Raw genomic sequence first — 23,723 nt, 5'->3', positions numbered from 1 at the left:
TTGGAAAAAATATGAACCCGTCCTTTAATCCTGAAGAAAACGAACTGTTAATTTCAAGAAATCCCGCTGGACAGAGCAGGAAGTACTACAAATTAAAAAAGGAAGTTAAGGACAGAAATGCGGCTGGTTGGTCCAGGCATACACCGACTGTTTCCGCCGCCTCGGCCCGACGACACACTTTCCTCTCCGGTGTTGAGCGGAGAGCAGCACTGTCTGAACTCATTCGTCCACAGGCCGAGGAGTGCGCTTAAGTCGGGTCTCTAGACACGGCTCTGCCTTGAAACGTCGAGGCTGGGCGGGAGAGAGAGGTAGGCTGAAACACAAAAACCCTGCAAACTAAACTCAGTCTTTGTCCAAACATCCTCCTCCCAGAAAATGTGAACATGCTAACGGAGCCTAGCTAATATTATTGTGCGGTTGATCGATAACCGATCACTCTTGCGACACAGCGACAGGATAAAATGGAGACGAAATGTGTTGAAGCAGCTCCCAAAAGTGTTATTACGTAATTGAATTATTAAATCCTGTTGCACACTGCAGCAGTTGAAGATAATGAGCATTGGAAAACATGAAAACGTTAGCTCGTTAGCATTAGCTACCTTGCTGTTTGAAGAAAACCGAGCAAGCTAATAATTTACAGCGCTGCTTGTTTGATCGTTGTTTTTTGATCTGGTGATTATTCTGAGATTTTACTGTATTAAGCATTTATGTCTTCAGTTAGTTTATTATTTTTTTAAAATTAATTTAGGTTGTCTCAAAACTGTAACAAGCATCTTTACATTCCTAGATCAATTCATCCAGCTGTGTTTATACCCCTTCCCACATCAGCAAACAGTGATTTAATAAATAATTCAAATGTATGCCTGTTAATAGTGTTTTAAATAGAGGTTTTATCTGTATTTGGGCAGCTGCATCATCCACACTACTGTCGCCATCTTGGGGGCCCTTTGGAAAGCTTTGTGCCAATAATGGGTTCAATTATTCTGATCAGATCTCAATAACAGTCATAGATATCGCAGCCTGTGTCGCATTGAGTCTCTTCTAAAAACATCAGCATATGTTGTCCCAACGGCTGGTCGGTCAAGAAATACCAGTTCAATAAAAGAAAATCAATTTATGGGGTTTCATACTTTTTAAAGCTGCTGTTATCAATATTTTGTATATTACCAGTGGATCAAATATGTAACTTATGTGTAAAGTGAGAGGGGGTTGCTCAGAGAATTAATGCAGCTCCCCTCAGCTTTACAATATATCGTCCTTCAGCTCATTGTTTTGGTGTTATGGCCTAAAATGTTACAGTTTCACTCTAATCACTCTCAGTAGAAGCAATCAGCTAAATTCAGCGCAAAAGCTTTGATAAACCCACTGTATACCACCTGCCCAGCAGCAAGCGGCAAATACACCGGCGCTTAGATGCGGCGCTTAAAAACTTTGTAATAACTCGAACGGTTTAGATTTTATAAGCCCCGAAAGTTGGAGTGCCACATTGCATCTTACAATGTAAACCAATGGGGAGGCAATCTCTTGGCATGGACTTTGTGCCAAATTGAAGCATCTGATGTCTAAACTATAAGTCAGACCACTTTCAAACCTGTATCAATGGATTTGCGACGAAATTCCTATTAAGATGTGATTTTTAATGTAAGATTTGGCCAAAGTCATGGGATTTATGAAGATATTTCCACTAGAAGACTGCTCTGAAATCCTGCTCTCAATCTGACAGGGAGGAGAAGAAAGGCGGGGATGGGTGTGACAGTTGAATGTAGCTCAGTTTTATAGGATATAGCAGAAAGGTCTATATACTTACAGTGCATAATATACAAACTTTGTATGAAGTTTGGGGTTATTATCATTTATTTTACAATAATTGTAGGTCTTATATGTATAATCAGTAGTGGGGATGACCTATGAGGGGAAGGGAAAAAATGGAGTGAGGGTGACTGTTAAGTGATAAACTACTGTAGAAAAATAAAATCATAACTAAATTTTGTAGCTTTGTACTGCAGTTTTTCCTTTATTAAGGCCTGAGCACCTAGAGGTTTGCTCACATTCTCCCTTCAAATATATGAGTATTTTTCTGTGTCCAGCTGCAGTTAGGCCTACTCATTGTCTCTACACACCAGTACAAGTCAAGTTTGATTGACAGTACACATGTCAATCAAACTTTGACCAGGTCATGTGGGTTAAAAGTCTTTACTGTTCTAAAAATAGACTTGATGAAAATTAGGAAGTGAATTTCTTTTAAACACACTCATCAAAAGTTTTCAAATTAGTTATTGAAATTAAAATGAATGGGCCCAAATCTTGCATAATTTTGATGACACAGGGGTGAGCAAGACAGACATGTCTCACCCTGCAGAAAATTGTCATCCTCACACCATTGAGATTTGATGTTTCACCATGACAGAGGAAATTGCTACAACTTTATTGTACATGCTCCGGCAGACATTAAAACATTTTTGTAGGAAAAGCACAAGTAAGTATTGACATTAATGATTGCTCTGTTAACAGTTGATTATACTTTTAGTTACACCCGCGATTGACAAGTCAAAATATCTGCTTTGTAAATCAACTTTCCCATAATGTGCTCATGCAGGCAAATTACAAATGCTGAAACAAGAGGAGGAAAAGCATTCAAGTGACTCTTACCAATGAATTAAAACACGCATTAGTGACAAAAATATGTTTAGCCACCAGACTGACAATTATTTTATTTAATAAAAAAACAACACACCCCAATTTAGTAAATATCTACATCTACATATTAGCCCTCAACAATTACAGTTGCTGTCTGACAGGCCAGTACACTTATTCTCAGCAACTGTTTTCTTCAAATTTTACTTTGTAAATGTTTTGTGTAGGGTTTAAAGTTGTGTTATTATTTTTACTGACTTAATGTAGTTACTTTTTACAATATATTATTGTAAAATTGTTATTCTTCTAGGAAATAATCAAATGTCAGAATATAACATTTTGTGATATGTTTAATCCATAAGGATAGGTTCACAGTTTTTTAAGTGTATAATTTTGATGACAAAGGGGTGAGCAAGACAGACATGTCTCACCCTGCAGAAAATTGTCATCCTCACACAGATTTGATGTTTCGCCATGACAGAGGAAATTGCTATAACTTTATTGTACATGCTCCAGTCGCACCAAACTTTACACGTTTGTAAAGTCAGACCTGTCAGCCCACGTCTGGAGACATCCACATGCCCATGACAGAAGCCCTTGGACTGCACCGCACCCGACGTGTGCAAGGGTGCAAAGGCCCGTTCAACGCTGCTTGCGGCTTTAATTAGGGCCTGAGCCCCAAAGGGTTGAAGACCCTCTTGTATCTTTTGGGTTTCTTTCTTTCTTTCTTTATTATCTCACCACTTAAACCCTAAATTTGACCCCCTAAACATGCTCAGAAACTCACCAAATTTGGCACGGACATCAGGTCTAGGGAAAAATGTGATAAAATGTAAAAATTAACCCCTAAAGTGCCAAAATGTGCTTGATAGCGCCACCTATGTATCTAAAATGGCCACCACGGCTTGTAGGAATGTCGTAGAGAGATCGAAACAAAATTCAATTATTTGTCTCATCAAGACCTACAAATCATACGCTGACACCCCTGACCTAAATCCAACAGGAAGTCCGCAATATACACATGAAAGTACGACTTTTCCCCAATTTTGGACCCCGAACAAATGCTATCTATCTAGGGTGTTAATGGTATCAGCTTCAAAATTGAATACATGACTTATGACACTGTGCTGAAAAAAAGTTGTTAAAAACTTTGTAATAACTCGAACGGTTTAGATATTATCAGCCCCGAAAGTTGGAGTGCCACATCACACCTAACAATGTAAACCAATGGGGAGGCAATCTCTGGGCACGGACTTCTGATGTCTAAACTATAAGTCTGACCACTTTGAAACCTGTATCAATGGATTCGCAACGAAATTTCTTCAAACAGATGTGATTTTTAATATAAGATTTGGCCAAAGACATGGGATTTATGAGGATATTTCACAAGAAGAGTACTCCAAATCCTGCTCTCCAACTGAGAAGGAGAAGGAGGGAAGAAAGGGGGGGATGGGTAAAGTCAGACCTGTCAGCCCAAGTCTTACAACATACAGAAGCCCTACAGAAGCCCTACAGAAGCCCTTGGACTGTGCAACGCCCCAACAGTAAAGGATAGAAAACACATGTAAATTCAAGATTTGTAGGTCAAAGTGATTAATTTAAAGTTCAAATGAAGTTTGTATCTAAAACTATGTGGAAGTGTAATGGGGGACTATATTAGCCTCACAGTTTATAATGCCCCCGTTAAGTTTACAAGCACCATTTAAAGCACAACTAATGTATTTAATGTAACATGCAAGAGGCATATGTTACATCTCGCCTCCACTAAATTCAAGCATCACATAAGTTTTTTTATTGGTGCTTTGTTTTAAACTCTTATTAAACAAATGCATAAAACTATGTTTTTGGTTGTTTTTTTTCTCTTGTATTTACAGGTAGCCTCAAGGAGACTCATAATTAGTAAAAAGGTGTGAATAACTCACTGATACAGATGTTTTACTTGTCAAGATATTCGTAAACAAATAGAGTAAGAGAAACTGGCCATGTAACTCTACTCAACATTGATAAAATGTGCCCGTATACACATTTCTACATCCTCAAATGCACCTTTTGAAATGATTAAAACACACATAGTGATAACATATGTTCAAACATGTAGAATTCATTACCTTTGTTAAACTACTTTGACCTGGGGTTCATATTTGTCTAGAAGGACTCAATGTCCATGTTGAGGCTACACACAAATCTACAAACTGCCTTTATCATACAACTAGCTCTTGTGTGATGAACCACTTGGTTCAACTTGGGCCTCAGAGCCTACAAGGTTTGGGCATGGGAGTGGTCAACAGGCTCCTGCTCTAAGAGTAGGATTATCCATTTCTTGGCTGGGCTCATAAGAGTTTGAGTTCTGGGAATATCTGCTAATTCTCTCCTCCCTCTGAATATTCTCATCCTCCTCCCCCACTTCAACTCTTCCATCTTGGTTTGGAACTAGTCCTGATGCATCAGTGGATGCCATATCACCATTTTGCATGATCCATTCCCTTGTGCGAGATTCCACATCTCCTGGTTGCAGAATATTACTTGGAGGTGCTTGGTCATCAGATGACCCAGCAGAGGACACAACATCCTCCACGTCCTCTTGTTCCACATCCAGAGGCAGAAAGTTGGCAGGCATGATGAGGTTTTGGTGAACCATTTTTCTCCTAATCACTGCCGACCTTCTTTATGCGGTACACAGGGAGCTTGGGATCCTTCCAAGTGACCTCATAGGGGCCAGATTCCCATCGGTCAGCTAGTTTCTTTTTCCCTCGTTCTGTCTTTTTTGCCAGGAGCACACAGTCGCCCACAGACACAGGAGAACCTTTGACTTTCTTGTCAAACTGCTGTTCTTGACGTGATTGCTCTCTGGTTGCGTGTTTTTGGGCAACTTCCATTGACTCCCTCAGGTCATGTTTCAGCTTAGTGACATAGACATGATAGTCGACCACTCTCTCATCTCTCAGAGCAGACTCAAACATGACATCCACTGACAAACGGGGAATCCTTCCAAACATGAGATAGAAGGGGGCATAACCTGTTGTCTCATGGCTGGTACAATTGTATGAGAATGTCAGGTTGTTGATCATCTGAGGCCACTTGTTCTTCTCATGAGGGGGTAAAGCTCGTAGCATGCTGCCAAGGGTGCGGTTGAAGCGCTCCACGCTTCCATTTCCAGTGGGATGATAGGCTGTGGTGTGGGATTTGTGTATGTGGGCTATGTCAAGGAGGTCGCGAATGAGCTGAGACTCAAAGTTGGAACCACGATCTGAATGGATCCTCTCTGGGAAGCCATAAACACAAAAGAAGTCATTCCACAATCGCCTGGCCACCTGTTTTGCTGTGTGATTCGCACAGGGGAATGCATGAGCAAGGCGTGTGAAATGATCTGTAACCACAAGGACATCCACAGAGCTGTTGTTCGAGTTCTCAGCACTCCAAAAGTCTATGCACACCAACTCAAGTGGAGCGTGAGTTTGGATGGAATAAAGAGGGGCTCTAGCTTCAGGTTCTGGAGATTTGCTCACAACACAACGTTTACACTTTGCCACTTACTTTTTTGACTTCCTGCTCTTGGCCAACCCAGTAAAACCGCTGACAAGCCAATTCAAGTGTGCGACCCTGGCCTTGATGCCCTGCATCATCATGGATGCCCTTGAGTACTATTGGTCTCAGTCCTGTTGGGACAACAAGCTGGTGGACCTTATGGCCTGAGGACAGGTCTTTGGTTACCCTGCACAGAAGACCATTTATCAACCTCAACTTTTCCAATTGCCTCAGAAGTCTTAGGACCTGAGCATTCTCATGGCTTCTCTCATGCCTGGATGGGCACCGCTTTCACTGAACATAGTACATGGCTCTGGATATGGTGGTGTCTTCCTGCTGCTTCCGTTGGAGTTCTATATGTGAGAGGGCTGGAAGTGTTCTTTGAGAATGGAGGGAGTAGATATTGCCTACTGCTTCTATAGTTGCCACTTGGTCTTGTGAACAGGGCTCCCATACACTATGAGCAGAAAGGAGGGCTGCAACAGTGTTGGTGGTGACATTACCAGATTTTGCCTTTGGTGTTCCAGGTTCTGAGGACAGGACCAGAGTGTTCACAGTCAAGTGGAATGCGTCTTGGACATCATCAGGCTGAACCTCCTTCGCCTCGTTGACAAGAGACTGGTATGGCTCTTGGATAATTCGCCTGTTGATACTGCCCTTAATGAAAGGGATTCTGCTGAGGTGGTCAGGGATGACATTCTGCACGCCTGGAACATATTTGATGTCAAAGTCAAAAGGGGCTGATTTGCACATCCACCGCTGCTCACTAGCATCCAGCTTAGGCTTGGTGAGGATGTAGGTGAGTGGGTTATTATCAGTCCACACTGTGAATGGCTTTCCCTTCAACCAATCACTGAATTTGTGGCAGACAGCCCACTTCAAAGCCAGGAACTCAAGGCGGTGCGCAGGATATCTGGACTGGGCTTGGTTCAGGGACTTGCTGGCAAAGGCTACAGGTCTCGCTTTCTGTTCACCCTCTGCTACTTGGCTCAGACTTGCACCTAGACCATAGGTGGAAGCATCAACAGACAAAATGAAGGGCTTGTTGAAATCTGGGTGAGCCAACACCACAGTGTCCAAGAGAGCCTGTTTCAGAGACCGGAAGGCTTCCTGGCATTCTGTAGTCCAGTCAGCAGGAGACAGCTTATGCCATTTTGGGCTCAGATTGGCTCAGATGTTAGCTTATTTAGTGGTCTTGCTAGGGTAGAGAAGCCTTCAATGAAGTGGTTGTAGTAGTTGAACATGCCCAGAACTGATCTCAGCTTCCGAGGAGAGGGAGTACAACCATCCTCCATCATGAGGTCCTTCTCTGTAAGGTTTGTTATGACCTCAACCTTCTCTGGATCTGTAGACACACCATTCTCAGTCTCAAAATTTCTTTGAAGCAAGTTTGAGGCCATGGTTTTGCAGGCGACTAAACACCATTTCAAGTCTCTCAAGGGCTAACTCCTCAGATGGTGCAAAGATGAGGGGGTCATCAAGGTAGCAAAGGAGACTGGTGTAGTTCTGGTCACCGAAGATGGATGTCATGAGCCTCATGAAGGAGTCTGGACTGTTGCAGAGGCCCTGTGGTAGTCTATTATACTCATAGAGGCCAACAGGAGTTGTGCACGCGGTGAACTTTTTGTCATCTTCATGGAAGGGGACATTATAGAAGCCAGAGGTCAGATCCATGGAGCTAAAGAAAACATTACCTCCAAGAGCAGCCAGGGCATCAGACTGGTTTAGTTTCCTAAAATCAGTGCACACTCGGAGGTCTCCATTCTTCTTCCAGACTAATACCAGGGGAGATGCCCACTCACTGCAGGACTTCCTGATGATACCCTTTTCCTCCATCTCGTCAAGAACCACCTTGAGCTTGTGGTAGTCTGCTGGAGAGACTCTTCTGTATGGGAGGTAGAAGGGCCATTCATCCTTGAGATGGATACAATGAACAAAATCCTTTGCTTCTCCACAGTCAAGCTTATTCCTGGAAAACAATCCATTGTACTTGGCTACCAGAGCCCTGACCTTAGCTTTCCATGGCTCACTCACTTCACAGGAGTTGAGATCCAGGCCAGCCTGTTCAAGCTTCTGGAGCATGGGACCGATGTCCTCCACAGACTGATGGTTCACTCTAATGTCACCATAGACTTCCTGTTGGGTCTCCTGAGGAATGCTACCAGCACAGCTCATCACCTCTATCCACACATATACTGTGCATTTGTCAGTGTGATCTCCTCTAAATGTGGGGGGCTCTTTGATATCTGGTTTCACTACCAGATTCACTTTGGACAGATCATGTCTGTCCAAAGTGAATCTGTCTGTTGTTAATATGTGTTTAATAGCCATAAGTAGGCTTGGGTGGTATCTATTTTTTCATACCCTCATACATTCCTGACATTTCACTATGATGAATTTGTGTTTGAAATTTGAGGATTCTTGCATCATCTCATGATCTTGTGAATCCAACTGCCTTTCAAGGTAAGACGGTGATAGACAGATGGTTCGTCCAGTCACCTGCCAAGTAGTTTTTTGAAAGTGCCTATCCTTTTCCAAACTGTTACCAAGGGCAACTTCTCAGATTGCTCTGTGTAAAAAAACAACAAAAAAAACAAACATCTGACACATCAGGTTACTGCAATAAAACAGTGCAACCTTGTGGGGGTTTTTTTTTCATTTTTTCATTTATCAATGGCCCTGTAGTTAAAATGATTTAGTTAATTAATTCAGTACCAATTAAAGGTATATTATGCAGGATTTTCCAAAAAAAAAAAAAAAGGCATAGAGTCATTCAAAAATAATCTCTCTCAATCATCACTTATGACCCACTATAAGGTGTGGCATTGTATTTATCTGCAGAGACTCTGCCCTCTGCCTGTATTTTCTTATTATTATTTTGCTGTGTGCTGGACATTTCTGGGCATCAGCCTTTGAGTAGTGGGTGTGTAGCCCCTAGCCAATAACAACACGCAGGGTGTGAGGTCAGGATTCGTAGCGTTGTGACCAAGTTACATCACTGTCTTCATCTCTCTGCTCTCTGTCTCTGTGTCATGGATGTATAAAGAGCTGCAGGTCTGTGTGTCTGTTTGACCGAGGGTGGGGCTGAAATACACACACGCAGAGCAGTGAGGTCACAGCAGACAGGATGAAACTCTGCATTCACACAAAATCTGGCAATTACACTACATTAATTATGTGACAGAGAGCCAGCATGCACACTAGCAGGACCTTGAAACCAATGCGGCAAACTTTGATTTGGCCATCATTAATTCTATTATTCACAGCTGTGATTTTTCTAATGTGACATTCAAAATGTTCTTGATTTAAAGAGAACCACAAACCCAAATGATGTCCCACACTTCTCACAAGTCTTCTTTTCATTGTATCCCCTGCCATGTGTTGAGTGTAAGCTCACACTGTTGCTGCTGCTCAAAATCCAAATATTTTATAATAAAATCAGACTCATACCACCATCAACATTCTGGTTATCATATGGTTTCAACCAGCCTGACTTTTCTGTTAAGACACAGGATTAATTTTTTGTATCAATAATTGGGTTGGGCTTCATGTAGCTTTGCAGTAGTGGTATTTATTTATTTAGTAGTGGTATTTAAATAGTATCCGACTGGAAGTAGTTTGTCAGACTGACTCAACATGGTGTTTTTCTGCTGCAGGTCCAAAATGTCTGAACTTTTTATGGAATGTGTGGAAGAGGAGCTGGAGCCGTGGCAGAAACCAGCTCCAGAAGTTCACTTGATAGATGATGATGATGATGAACCCATCTTCGTTGGAGTGCTCTGTATGTTACAGCACATTTTCAAATATATTGATGTTTAGGGTTTAAAGGCATACATTTTGTTGATGTTTAAGCTCCACATATATAAATCATTGTTTAATCATAATGTCACCAAATGTGCAGTCCAGAATCACCCACTGCTGTTTAATATTGATATTGTAGATTATAATCATATTTTTATTTGTTAATCATTTTTAAATGGATCTGAATATAAAATATTCTGTTGAAGTGCTAATTTTAGTCATTGTGTATGTTCTTACAGCTAATAACCAAAAGGATAGTAAGCCTAACCCTCCACCTCCTCAGAGGAACAGTGTAGGAAAACAAGAAGTTAAAGGTCTTGCTCCTCAGCCGGTTCTGGGCCCTTCACCAATAATGCTGCCATTGAGTATCACTGGAAATGCAGTGAATACAACAGCACCCAATCTATCAACAGTGACCCCTCAGCCAGTTATTGTCAACAACCAGGTATTGGTGGTGTTAGAATTATTTTATGCTTTTTGTTTGGAGATTGTGTGAATAGCCTTTTAAATTATAATATAGTTGATACATTGTGTGCTACCATGTTGACATATGGATTCAAATTTGTTTTCAGGGCTTCATCGTCACTTCTCCGCAATTAACGAACAACAGCGAGATCATTGCCTCTCTTGGGACACAGTACCCTCCTGGGACTTCATTTACAATTGTACCAGGTAAATCTGAGTGTAACGTAGCTCTGATGAGTAACTCCATTTTCCTCTCTCAACAGTGAATTTTAAAAAGTCGTCGTTTTTAATGTGCTTTTAAGAGTTTCTATGTTCTGTCTTTCAGCTGGTCAGCAGCATCTTTTTCAGCGGGTCACTCCAGGCACAGTATTACCTGGTGTTGTCCATCGGCCTCAGGTGCAGCAAATCAGCAACAACATTGTGACGTTGTCTAACGTCCAGAGCCCTGCTGTGTATTCAACCAAATCGAATCCGCTGCAGGTCAACAGGTCCAACACACAAACCCTCCAAACCATTTCTGTACCAGTTAAGGCCAATAGCAATAACAGAGGTACACATTTATATGTAAAGTTTAAACTTGCTTTACCATTCTTGCTGATCAATCAGTTTTTAATGACTAATATGTAAATAATTTATTTTCATATGTCATACAGATCAAAGTTTACTGAAACGAGGATTGCCACCACAGCAAGTAGAAACTGTAGTAAAAAAAGTCAAGTCTGAAATGGGTAAGTTTCAGTTAGTAGTGGAATTTTTATTGATACCAATATTGTTTTGTAATATCATTACTGTAAACAAATCCCCTCATGCTATACAGACTAACTGTAGTTACTTGTGTGCTTTGGTATCTTTTTAATGTAACATCTTACTGGTTTTCCGTAGGGCCAGTGAAAATAACAGACCCAGTGGAAAATGGGATCGTAAAGAAAAAGTGCCCAAAGTGCCAAGAAGAATTCCCTCATCAGGAGGCCTTGAAATGTCATGTGATGGTAGGTCAAAACCTTGTCCATGTTTAAGAGGAAATGAATGTAAAAATTAGTGGGGCAACGGATCGTAGTTGATCCGTGATACGTACTGATCGCCCCCCCACGGTTCGGTCCCATGTGAACCGCGGATTAATTGCAAAATTTAATGTCTCATTTAAGACAACGTAAACAAACTGCTCTAAGTACAAGTCATAGACAGACAGTGTGTCGCTAACAGGGGTTTTAAAGAGCAACGACAAAACCAGCATTTAACGGGTCCGCAGTGACATCTGCAGCTATGTTTACACTCTGTTTAATGTGCTGCAGCTGAACAGCTAATTAGTGATCTAACTGCAAACTGACCTTAGCGCTGCGCTTCTCCACGCTGAATGTTTGTTTGGTGGCTCATTCAACAAGCTAAACTGCAGAACAAGATGTGTGTTCATGTTTATAAGTTATCGAGTTTTGATGACCATGGGAAAAAGTTCCTTGCTGTAAGTGTTTTACAGAATATATGGAAAGCAAAGTTTTACCCCACCCCCCCGTTTTTTTCTTTTTTTTTTAATGATCCGTGACTCAAATCTGTGATACGATCCGAACTGTGAGTTGTGTGATCCATTGCACCCCTAGTAAAAATGTGGTAGAAAAAAAAACATTTTGCTTAATGTCATATTGTGCTGTTTGATTATAGAGCTGCCTGATTAAGGCTGTTCAGACTGAACTATTGTTTGAAATAAATCAGCAGTTAAAAGACTGTGCAGATGTCGCTCTCTGATGCATCTGACAAGTTGTTTTAGTGTGTTCTTTCCAGTGAAATCAGACATAAAAACTATGAGGTAAGCACTTGTTATTACCATGAGCTGAACAACCAACTTATGTCGGAACAAAACAGTTTGTTATCAGAATGCTTATTTTATTTTAATTTGGTCTTATTTTGTAGCAGCAAAAACAGCAGAGCACTGAAAGACATTAACAGTTAAGTAAAAACAGACTATAAACATGCTCTTAATATGCTCTTTTAATGTAAAACGTCTCTATTTCAGAGTTGCTGTGCAAACACTGTGGAAAGTACAGTTCCATCGGCCCCGAGTATTAGTTCAAATAAGCGCATCATGTTGGTATCAGATTTCTACTACGGCCGATTTGAGGGAGATGGGAACAAGAAGGAGGCGCAGAAGACCAACCACACTTTCAAGTGTCAGAGCTGTTTGAAAATTCTCAAGAACAATATCAGGTATGATGAAGAGTTTTCTTTGTTATAATACGCTTCTCTCTCCTTCATCTGACAGTTTACCAGACCTCTTTGAAGCCAATCGAACATTTTCCTCCATTGCCTCCCCAAATTCCCTTTGCTTCCACCACCACAGAAGCTGCAGTCTTTCTGGCATCCCAATACCTGTCTGCTGAATCAGGCGTCCCAAACTCAAAAAAGTTGTCTCCTTCAGTTTGACAGCTTCTTGGTTTGCCACAACCAGAGGTTTTGTCTTGACTGTCTGAGCTTCACATTTTGAAAAAGCAATGTGGATTGTGTCCAGGTTGAGGACCAGTTCAGCGCTCTTGCAAGGGCACTAGAGTGGCCGTTGGAGTTTGTCCACCAGTCTGCATGTGTTTTTTTTATAATGCAATAGATCAAGCACACGGTCTGTTGATTGGCACACTGGCTACCAAAGCTGTGTCTTGGTGTCGATTCTCTTTGTGATTTTTTTTTTTTTTTTTTTTTTTTAAACAGAATCTCAAGACGCAGCAAAACATTGGAACCTGTACAGTTTTTTGACTTCTGGGTTTCATCACTGCGTTTTGCTGATGATGTAGTTCTTCATCCAGCAGTAAACGTCAGCATGCTCCGGGGCAGTTTGAAGCATTTGAAATGAGAGTCAAGTAGGGCTGCAACTAATGATTATTTTCATTATTAATTAATCTATCAATTAGTTGGCCCAAGGTCTTTTCCTGACCAACAGTCCACAATCCAAAGATATTCAGTTTACGATCATAGAAGACCTACTAAGAAATACTAACATTTGAGAAGCTGAAATCAGACAATTTGGACATTGTTATCTTTGAAAAATGACTCTGACGATTAATCTAGTTATCAAAATAGTTGGCAACTAATATAATAGCTCACAACTAATCAATTAATCCACTAATTGTTGCAGCACTAGAGTAAAGTCTGAGGCTTTGGTTCAGCCTTGATGTGGAAGTGAGTTGCTGTCTGAAATGAGGGAGTTCAAATGTTTCTGTGTCTTGTTAATAAATGAGGGTAAGACGGAGAGTTGAGTTAAACAGGTGGATTGGTGTGTCATTGGTGATGGTTCGGACATTGTGCTGAACTGTGATGGTGAAGAGGAAACTGAGTTAAGCTTCAAGTTGAAGCTCTAAATATGCCCGTTGATCCATGTTGGTTGGAACATTGAATCTTTGGGTAATGAGAAAAAAATTGGTTTCGGTTTCAAGTCGGCAAAATTGGAATCCTGCAGGCTCAAATTCCCTTGGTCCAGACAAAAGGAAAAAAATAGATACACTCCTGTTGTTTAAGTCTATTTTATTTTATTTATTAAATTGCATATTGTCCATCATCACTGGAGACACTGAGGTGAAAGGCCTGAAAGTAACATACAGAACCCAACATTGCGGTCTCCTGCTGAAAAGATATCTCACCAGCACCAATAAAGAAAGGATAGGCATCTTCCTCGGCCCTTACTGCAGTTTTCCTCTCAGATGGATGACGGTATCTGACCGTTTTCCCTCATGGGCCTGAACATGAAGAATGACTGCTAGTTTAGGTGGCATAGAACGGTTCCTTTGATTAAATAACTTTGCTTCAAAACACTGCAAAAAAGCCTCTGTAAGCTGCTTTTAATGGGGAAACATATTTGTACGGCAACTGCACTCTCACAGTGGAGGTCATAGTTCATCCACATAAAAATTTCTATTAGAGGAGCTGAGGTAGCAGAATGTACAGGCTGAAAAATGGGCCCTGCCTCGTCCGGGCAGCAGTTGCAGGTAGCTGTGGAGGTGCTCATTGCAGCCGCAGAGCACTACATCATCAGACAAAAAAAAATCTTTGTGTAATTGCTGATATTATAACAGCCATTATGCATGCTTAGAGAGTGAGGTGCACGGAGAATACTTCATTTATCTTTTTTTTTTTTTTTTTTTTTTAAACCTTTGGGACCTGGACCATAACCATGTAGACTCAAGCCATGAATTTTACATTTTTTCCCCACTTCTTGACTTTGGTTTTGATTTAGTGCATCTGTTTTGTTTTGGTTTTTTTTTAGAAGTGGAAATATTCTTGAAATCATTGCAAATTTCATGCATATGTAGATTATGAGCCCTCAGTTAAAGCTTCTTTTGTTATGCGTAATTCAGTTAACCTTGAGCTGTGACAGAAAACAAACTACGCATTTGTTGTTGCACATTGTTTTGATTAACTGATGGAAGTGGAGCATTTGGTTGGCGCACATAACAATACATGAATATGAAGTATTTAATAGATGACAGGGTCATCTTTCACCCCCAGAACAGCCTCAGCCCTCTTTGAATATCTATTTTACAACTATTAAACTATGTGGGATATTCAGATTGTCAGACAGTCCGAAACTCAGAGCTGTTTAATTTATCATTATATATGATAAAGAAAGCCGCAAATCTTCACATTTGAGAAGCTGAAGCTGGCAAATTTTTGCATTAAAAATGACTGAAATCATTAATCAGTTATCAAAACATTTAATTTTTGGTTAATCAACTAATTGTTCAGCTCTATTTTATTTTAATCCTGTTGTTGATTGAACCCCAATTTAATTTGTTTATCCTCTTGTATCCAGTAAAAGATTTTGGGGAAAGTTTTTCCAACTGATCCCATAAAATTGTCTCATTTCTGGTCATGCAGAGCAGTTTTTGGATTGAGTGCAGTGTTCCAGTCAGTTTAACAATTGGAAATAGTTGAAGCCCTGAATGTCTCTAAACAAAAACCCATCTAGATGTAGGAAAGGGGGTGAAAAGTGACTCATCAGACTATTACTTAATTGTTTACGGCTCTAGATGTTGTTTTCCTGAAACTCGTTAATGTCTTCTCTACTTTGGGCACAGAAACTTGTGGGAAAGGTTTTGATTTTGTTGCCTTTGTGTTAATAAATATGCAAGTTTAAAATCAATGTCACATATCTGTTGATCCGATTACTCGAGAGCTTCTACATGTTCAAGGGTTAAGTGACATTTATTGGTGTTTCTCTCCTTCCTGGCAGGTTCATGAACCATATGAAGCACCACCTGGAGCTGGAAAAGCAGAACAGTGAGAGTTGGGAAAGCCACACAACTTGCCAACATTGCTACCGACAGTATATGACTCCATTCCAGCTGCAGTGCCACATCGAGAGCGCTCACAGTCCGATCGAATCGTCAAGTATATAATCTTTAATCTATAGGTCTATACAGCTCAATCTGACATGACCGTTTTGCCAACACTGAATGGCCATTTGTCATTTTTTCTCTTCTTTCCTCCTGTAGCTAATTGCAAGATATGTGAATTGGCATTTGAGTCGGAGCAAGTGCTCCTGGAACACATGAAGGACAACCACAAGCCTGGGGAAATGCCCTACGTCTGCCAGGTCTGTCGCTTGTTATTAAGTTGATGTTTGGTTTAAGGTTTCAAGCAAAACATGAACTGATCCTGATATTTTCTTTTTACTGATTCCACAGGTGTGCAATTATAGGTCGTCCTTCTTCTCAGATGTGGAGACACATTTCCGAAGTGCCCATGAAAACACAAAAGTCATGCTGTGTCCATTCTGTCTCAAAGTTCTTAGAAGTAGTTACATATACATGCAACACTACATGAAACATCAGGTATGATGCTGCATTTTATCTCCTCTGTTGTAAAGCTACACTGTTTAACTAAAGACCATTTCAAATGTAAGATAGATTTGGGGTCATTTAATCCAGTAAAACGTCTTTTGTAACTGCCTTCTGATTGTAAAACTTCTTGAGATGGTAAATCGTATTTTTGCAAGAAGTCACTTTTTTTGTTGTACACTTGGCTCCAATTCCAAGGTTGGATTGATTTGGTTGTCTGCAGAACAGCTTACTGTAATACATAAAAGGCTGACAGTAAAACCTGCTGTCTCTTCTCTGCCCTCAAGGAGCAATGAACATGGCAGAGTTGGAACCAAACAAAATTAACTGCCATTCTATTAATAGCTATGAAAGTAGTTTCTTTCACGCTCTTTATATTGTTTCATTTAATCCAAATGAAACATCTCAGCAATTAGCCTCTAGTAGCAGCACTTATTAATCATGTTTTTTCTATTTCAGAAAAAAGGGATCCATCGCTGTGGAAAATGCAGGCTGAATTTTCTCACCTACAAGGAGAAACTGGAGCACAGGACTCATGTCCACAAGACTTTCAGAAAACCTAAAGCTCTGGAGGGTCTTCCTCCAGGAACAAAGGTCCGAGCCCATCATTAAAACATTAGTGCAGCATTTATTGTAGACCTTTGTTTTAACTTTCTAACATGAATAGACATTTTAATTCAGTGTCAATACATTTTGTGTTCCCTTTACTTTTCCAGGTGACCATTCGGGCCTCCTTCACAGGAAAGACGCCCGTGTTGCCGAACTCCCCCGATCGATCTGGTTTCATTGTCAGCCCAGAAACGATAAGTTTCAATCAGCAAACCAAACCTCCAGTCAGTGTGTCCAAGTCTAAATCAAATGTCTCCGGAGCCGGAAAAGCTAAAACTCCTCAGAACAAGAAGCAAGTCGGTCGTACTTCCAAGCACAACCTGTCACTCAAGAACATCAGGTAGTTAACTGAGCTTCACCACAGCAGTCAGACACTAATATACACTAGTAATAATTAATATGATTTTTTTTGTTAAATTGAATTTGTGCAGCAATAAAAAAGGCTTTGGTACTTACATTTAGGGTATGCAGGTTAGTAACTGCATTTCCTTGATTTTATGTAAACGTGTTTGACAAATGTGGCATCTTGTGAAGCAACGTCATGACTTAAACGTTATGACCCTTTTTGAATTGTTTGAATTGTACTGAATCGGATGTTTGCACTATTACCTTTAGTGATGTAAAGATCACTTATTTTGGCAATTGGCTCTCAGGCATGCATGTCTACAAACTCTGGGCTCTTAAGAAAAAAATACATGTCCAGTTCTGCCCCCCTTAATCACTCAGGATCCCTCATCCCCCCTCTACCACTAATATGGAGCCCTCCAGCTCCTGGGTATTCATGACAGGGTGGCAGCAAATTAATGGATGCTATTAAAGCAACATACAAATGAGCTAATTGTGTTTTCAGTTAATTTTCCAGACACTCCTCATTAGGCTGGCTAAAAATAATACAGTGTACATTTTTTAAACTAATGAGAGTGATATATGGCTAATTGGGCTCAGTAATCAAAAATAATATGCTGGCTTTAGTAACATGATGTGAGCTTGTAAGCAGATAAGACAAAAAGATGTAGAGGTTTAATAGAAGAGTTCAGACTAGTAGACTAAAATGAGGAACTTGCCAGACGTTCACCAGACAGTTAACAATTAACAAATGTAATGGGTAATTGGTTTGTGCATCTGCTGTCATGCTCCAGGTTTTTAGTTAAAGAAATGACGTCCTAATCACACAAATTCATTCATTCATTCATTCATTCATTCATTCATTCATTATCCACCACAGTATCTTGAAATCTGACTGATTAAATAAAAGGTCATTCTTTGGCCGTGTGATTGAACTTCTGTTATGTGCTCTTCTCATTTCCAATTTACAGAGTGAAGGGAGGGCGTTACACGTGCATCGAGTGCAACACGCAAGTCGACGACTTCTTTTCTCATTTCCCAATGGCTTCAAATTGTGGCGCCTGCAAATATCGGACAAGTTGCAAAGTTTCCATCGGGAATCACATGATAAGGTGAGCAAAAAATTGGAATTTGTATTAGTATTTGAGGCACTTTATTTTAGGCAAAGAGTGTTTGTTTAACAAATCTTTCTTTGCCCTTTGATAGATTTCATAGTACCATCACCAAACACAGATTTTTGAAAATGGATAATAAGAAAAATTCATCTGCATTAAAGTAAGTAAGCTTCATTAAATTGTATTTTTCCACATTATTGTCATTAAATGCAGTATTTTTTGTTTGTAGTTTTGGTGACACAAGATTTCGTTTTTCCTCAGATTCACGCTGGTCTGTCTCAACTGTGACCTCCTCGTGGATGCATCAGGTGGTGACCTGATGACCAAACATTTAACTGATAGACCGAATCACACATGCAAAGTCATTCAGGACAAAGGTACGTTTTTCTCCGCAGGTACCACCTGAGTCATGGCTGGTATTTAGTGTTTGTACAAGTTTCTTGAAAAGGTTGTCTCTTGTTTTTGACCCAGCAGATATGAAAGCCAAAGATCGAGTGTGAGTAGAAATTACCCACATTACATTTTAAACACTTGATAATGCAGAAGAACAAAGAACATTTATTAAATTCTTAAAGGGGTACTCCAGAGATTTAATATTGCACTTCCATTAAAATATGGGACTTGCAAAAGGTCAAAATCAGATAGTATCTAGTATGGGTGAAGCTCCAAAAACACTCGATCCTTCATTTCCCATGATGCAACTCAATAGCAAAGACCACATTTATTCCCTAACCCTCATATTTATTACATTATTTTACACAGAAAGTTCATGGAAAATCATTTATTGTCATAGCAACAAGAAAAGAAGAACAGTTTTCACCCTGAATATATGCCCTCATAAGATTTCTTGTATCAAAGCCATGAAATACGAAGTGAATGTGCAATTCTACCTTCATTTTGAAGCCAAACTAAGAACAGAGGTCTAATATAATTAATTACTCAACACATGAGTGTAATGTTTGTCCAATATAATTAAACTAAATTAAATTGTACAACATTTCCACTTTTGTGTTCTTTCCTATTAAAACTCCTACTTTTACATCAGTAATTTTAAAAAGGTGAGTGAGGGTCCCTTTCAGGGATCCAGATTTCAAAACAAAGCTGTCCAAACCTGTATTGAGTACGTACAGTTGAAATATCCTCCAGGAGAAATACTTTCTAAAGGTTCAGGAACATTATGGTCCAGGTTTGAGGCGCTGACTGTCTCTGATTGGTCAAACACAGAAATCCACAGTCATTTTGTGCAAAAATGCATTTAAAAGTTTATCTGAAGCTTATATGAGGCTTCAGCAGTCTGAGTTAATAATATCAAGTGGATATCTGCCACATTTACAGTCTTTTTTTAGCATCACATTCCCTCTTTGCGTTTCCTTGGACAGTGTTTCCCTGTTGAGCTGTGGTGGAAGTAAAAGCAACAAAAAGAGGAACTTTGGCACTAAAAAGACTGTAATGTTGAAAAATGTCTTCTTGATTTTGACTCATTTTGGTGACTGAAGCTTCATATTAGCTTCAGAAAGAGGACTGTGGATTTTGTCCCCCATCACTTGCATTGTAGGTGCATTATGAAGGGATCTTGAACAGGAGGAATGATTACAGCAAAAAAATATGTTTCAATGTTTATTTGGGCTCCTGACTGTTGTTTTCAGACAGACTTGAAAAAATGTGAACTAGACTAATAAAACCCAAATCCTGGAGAAATAAGAGTTTCTCTAAAGTTCAATGTCAAACATGTGGAACAATGAGCTCTTATTATATCAGGTGACAACCAAGAGTTTCCCATCATGCACTGAGGTCTTCCTGGCTCTGAAAACTGCGACCACCATCATCTTGTGAGGTTATTGTCAGCGATGGCAGTGTGACATCACAGCAAATAAGGGTGGGGTCTGAAATCACCAGTGATCCAGTCTGCACAGTCCTGACTCCCCTCAGACAAGCCCTAATTTGTAGTCTCCAATCTAAAATAACCCTGATGACGCCACTATGACATCATCAGTTATTTAAAGCTCCTCCTACTGTTTTCATAGACTGACCTTCATGTGTATAATTGGTGGAGTGCCCCTTTAAAACAAATAAATTGGTCTCTCAGGTTTCAGTTTCACTAAGTAACGTTTGGTAAAACTGTATGTTGTTAAAGTCTGGATGTAAATCTGAATCGTGCTTTTACAACAGTGTTGTCTTCCTTTCATGCAGGCATCTTGTCTACGGACAGCCAGCAAAAGTCTTGTACGTCTTGACATCAGCACCAGCTCAAACACCAAAGGAAATGGACTTGAAACCAGCTGAAAGTGTCAAATCTGAAAGTGTTACTCTCGCAACTGTTGACCAACCAGACTCAGAGCCGACGTTACCAGCAGGCGATCAGGAAAAGGGTTCCACAGAAATGAGTAACGTCACTGAAGGTTCTTCCGAAGGGGAGGCGAAGCAGTTGTCTCTCTCCGGTTTATCGTCTTCCTGTACATCAGACGGGGTTTTAGATCTCTGTGAGGAGTCCGTGGTGAACTCGGAGAGCCTGGATGTCAGAGAGGAATCCTCTGTCTCACTGACTGAGACAGGAGAACCTAAATCAGAGTGAACCTGCACGTCTCCAACAAACAAGAAGTCTCACAGTTATTAATTATAAAAATGCTTTATGCAGCATACCTCAGCATTGTAGATTGTTACACATCCTGATCACATGATAATGTTGCTTTGGCTGCTGGTATTTGCTAATAATCCCCACAAGATTCAAGTGTTTGACGAGCTAGTTTTAAACAACTGGAGGAAAAAAAAAAAGACCAGATTTGTGAACTCTTCTGTCAAACGTCTATCACCTAAATATATGTAAAATACTTTTTTTGTATTTATAAATAAAAGTACATACACTACAATCTTCTTACTTGACCTGTAAACTATATGTTTAAAGTCATTTGCATACTTTTAGTCAAACGTATATTCAGATATGACAGATGACTCGCTGTCAGCTCTTCATTCAACTTATGTGATTGTATTTCTTAAAGCTTTCAAATGTTGACATAAAAGCTGGCGGGCACCCAAACTGGTTGAGGTTATCCTTGAGGAAACTCCGTCTGCCATAAAGAGGACAGTATTTGGCTCTGGGTTCAATTCCCAGCGTCAGTCCAGATGCTTCTTGGATTTTGTGACTTATTTACTGTAAATCTTTCCACCAGATTTCCTAGAAAATCCCACCTGGTGGCTCAGAATGCAGATAAAAAGTCAATGGTGATTTATCGGTGCAATTTAAATGCTGCATGCAGTCCCTTTTTAAAATTACACACACACTGAAATGTCTCAAGTTTTCCTTTTGATTTCATTTTGTTGAAGCTTTTTGATTCCCATTTCTATTGGAGACTCTTTCACATCAGTATCTTGATTTGATTTTAGATGTTCTCATGAGGCCTCTTCTTGATTTGTTTGGGTTTTTAAGCCTGTTTTTGTATGTGTAAATAATGTTTTTGATATTCATATCGAAGTTTATGTTTTACCAACAACAAAAACAGATGCTAAAGCTCTCTTAACAATCACTCTATTCATCGTTTACACAAAATTCCCAGTTTGTGGCAGAAACGTTGGTCAACATTTACAACATGCTGTAAACAGTTTGGGTTATAATCCCAGAGTAATTTTTAATTTGACACTTAATTTTGCTTTAAACCCTTAAGAAATAATAGTACGTGTATAGAAAATACTAACTTCAAATGATCTTCTCCAAGAAAAAGGATTTGTTGAATGTGTATTTTGGATTCTTAAAGGAAAATCTAGCAGTGTGAAGGGGCATTATGTGGGAAATTGGAGGAGGGAGCAAAAATTTAAAAAGCTGTATACCCAAATAGATTTTAGAGATTTAGATTTTAGTGATTTTAGTGTTTTAAAGTGCTAACCTGTAAACAGTAATGCAGCAGAGATGTGTACATGTTACCTTTTGCAGTACTCAGCACAGGTATGAAATCTGTCTGTTAATTATGTACATCCCAGGTGCTGGTTGATTAAGTTGCCTTTTTATTTTGCATTTACTTTAAAAAGGCAAATTCCCCGAAGCTCTGGAAATATTTTATTTATATATATATATATATATATATATAAATAATGCGATTTGTTTACTTTGTGTGGCCTAGTATCTAAAAATTCATTCATTTCATAGATTTTTAAAAAGTTTTCACTTGTGTATATACAGTATCTGTAGAGCAAGTCTTTATCTTTATGTCTATGACGGCACTGTAAATGTAACCCGAGTCTGCTTTCAATACATTCCCTCATGTTCCCCGTAGGACACATTCTCCTCAGAGATCTATAAACTGTTGAGTTTGGATCAGTGTTTTCCTGTTGTTTGGTATGTAAATAAATCTTTAATACAAGAGGTTTGAGTCTGTGGACCTTTTTTTGCTGAATGCTGCTCACTGAAGCAGTCGATAAACAATGAATTTAAGAGCTCAGATGTTTGTGTGTTATGAAAAATACAATAAATCAGCCTTCAAGTAAGAATTCAAAGTAGGAGCAACATTTCTGTGCCCAATGACAGTTAAAAACATCAGCATGTCAAGTCTATGAGTCTATATTTCTTTTGACATGTTCATTTTTACAGTGTCGCATGTCTAAAGGTGTCAAGATGCCTGAGTGGTAAATTAAGTGTAGTTTTCAGTTGTATGATGCAAATATCCCGAAGAAATGTGTTGTAGTTTCATCCACTGTAAAGTCGTCTGTTATACTGTCTTAATTGGAGAACTACAACAATATGTAGAGTTAAACTTTCATTGAATATAGTTGATGCATTTTCTTGGACAAAAAAGTTATATAGTAAAACAAAAACTCCTTGATCCAGTAAAAAAAAATCAGAAAAAGCAAGAATAGTTTGTTTTTGTTACTTTTGATGATGTTTTCCATGAAATTGTTCAGTATAATAGTGCATCATAGTACTGACAGGCCAACGCATGTCAATATTTTTGCCTATATCCTGTTTTAAGTCACCTGTTTTGTATCATTTTTTCTTAAATTAGACATATCTGGTTCCAGTGTTCACAGTGGAAAATTTTTTTTACATGTTGGATGAACTTAAGAAGCTGATTCTTCAGTATCTGTGAAACAAAGAGGCAATAATGAGCAGCAGCTTGTGGACCTGGAGATCATGATGGAGCAACACTGGCCTCTGATCTGTTACTGGGCTCCTCTTTAATTTTCCTTTTATTATTTTTCCATAAACAGAGCAGGGAGCTCATGACTGTGATGGGACAGAGCTTTTTCAGCATTGACATAATAAAAATAATACATATGTGATGAGTAATAAAACAAGAATTAGTCTACAACTGAGTGTTCATCACAAGCTCAGTTTTTCCAGAAACCTAAGCACTTTTTTTCTTAATTAGTTTTAATAATTTTAGTTTCTTCATCATTATTATTTCTATCTTTTTTTAACTTTATT

At 39.4% G+C, this 23,723-nt stretch overlaps 1 protein-coding gene across 1 annotated transcript; it reads left to right on the top strand.

The window, feature by feature from the left end:
• Positions 1-127: 127 nt before the first annotated feature.
• Positions 128-22,664, top strand: LOC122980505 (zinc finger protein 280C-like). The gene is made up of 18 exons (XM_044348575.1): positions 128-308; positions 9,816-9,940; positions 10,200-10,405; positions 10,533-10,632; positions 10,751-10,975; positions 11,079-11,153; positions 11,308-11,414; positions 12,434-12,624; positions 15,635-15,792; positions 15,897-15,997; positions 16,089-16,235; positions 16,701-16,835; positions 16,958-17,190; positions 18,167-18,307; positions 18,402-18,470; positions 18,572-18,687; positions 18,785-18,806; positions 20,501-22,664. Exons 2-18 carry the CDS (start codon positions 9,823-9,825, stop codon positions 20,880-20,882), a joined length of 2,526 nt encoding a protein of 841 aa, XP_044204510.1. The 5' UTR covers positions 128-308; positions 9,816-9,822; the 3' UTR covers positions 20,883-22,664.
• The last annotated feature ends 1,059 nt before the right edge of the window (positions 22,665-23,723 follow it).

This window comes from Thunnus albacares, chromosome 1 (genome assembly GCF_914725855.1).
Source record: "Thunnus albacares chromosome 1, fThuAlb1.1, whole genome shotgun sequence".
Taxonomy (NCBI): Eukaryota; Metazoa; Chordata; class Actinopteri; order Scombriformes; family Scombridae; genus Thunnus; species Thunnus albacares.
The sequence above is the reverse complement of the archived record's forward strand: the minus strand, read 5'-3'. Positions and strand labels throughout refer to the sequence as shown.

Excerpts from the sequence above, each read along its gene's own strand:
- LOC122980505 (XM_044348575.1), top strand. The coding sequence starts at position 9,823 with ATGTCTGAACTTTTTATGGAATGTGTGGAAGAGGAGCTGGAGCCGTGG. Across the intron at positions 15,998-16,088 it reads AAATGCCCTACGTCTGCCAG|GTGTGCAATTATAGGTCGTC; the intron begins GTCTGTCGCTTG and ends CTGATTCCACAG. Across the intron at positions 16,236-16,700 it reads AACACTACATGAAACATCAG|AAAAAAGGGATCCATCGCTG; the intron begins GTATGATGCTGC and ends TTTCTATTTCAG.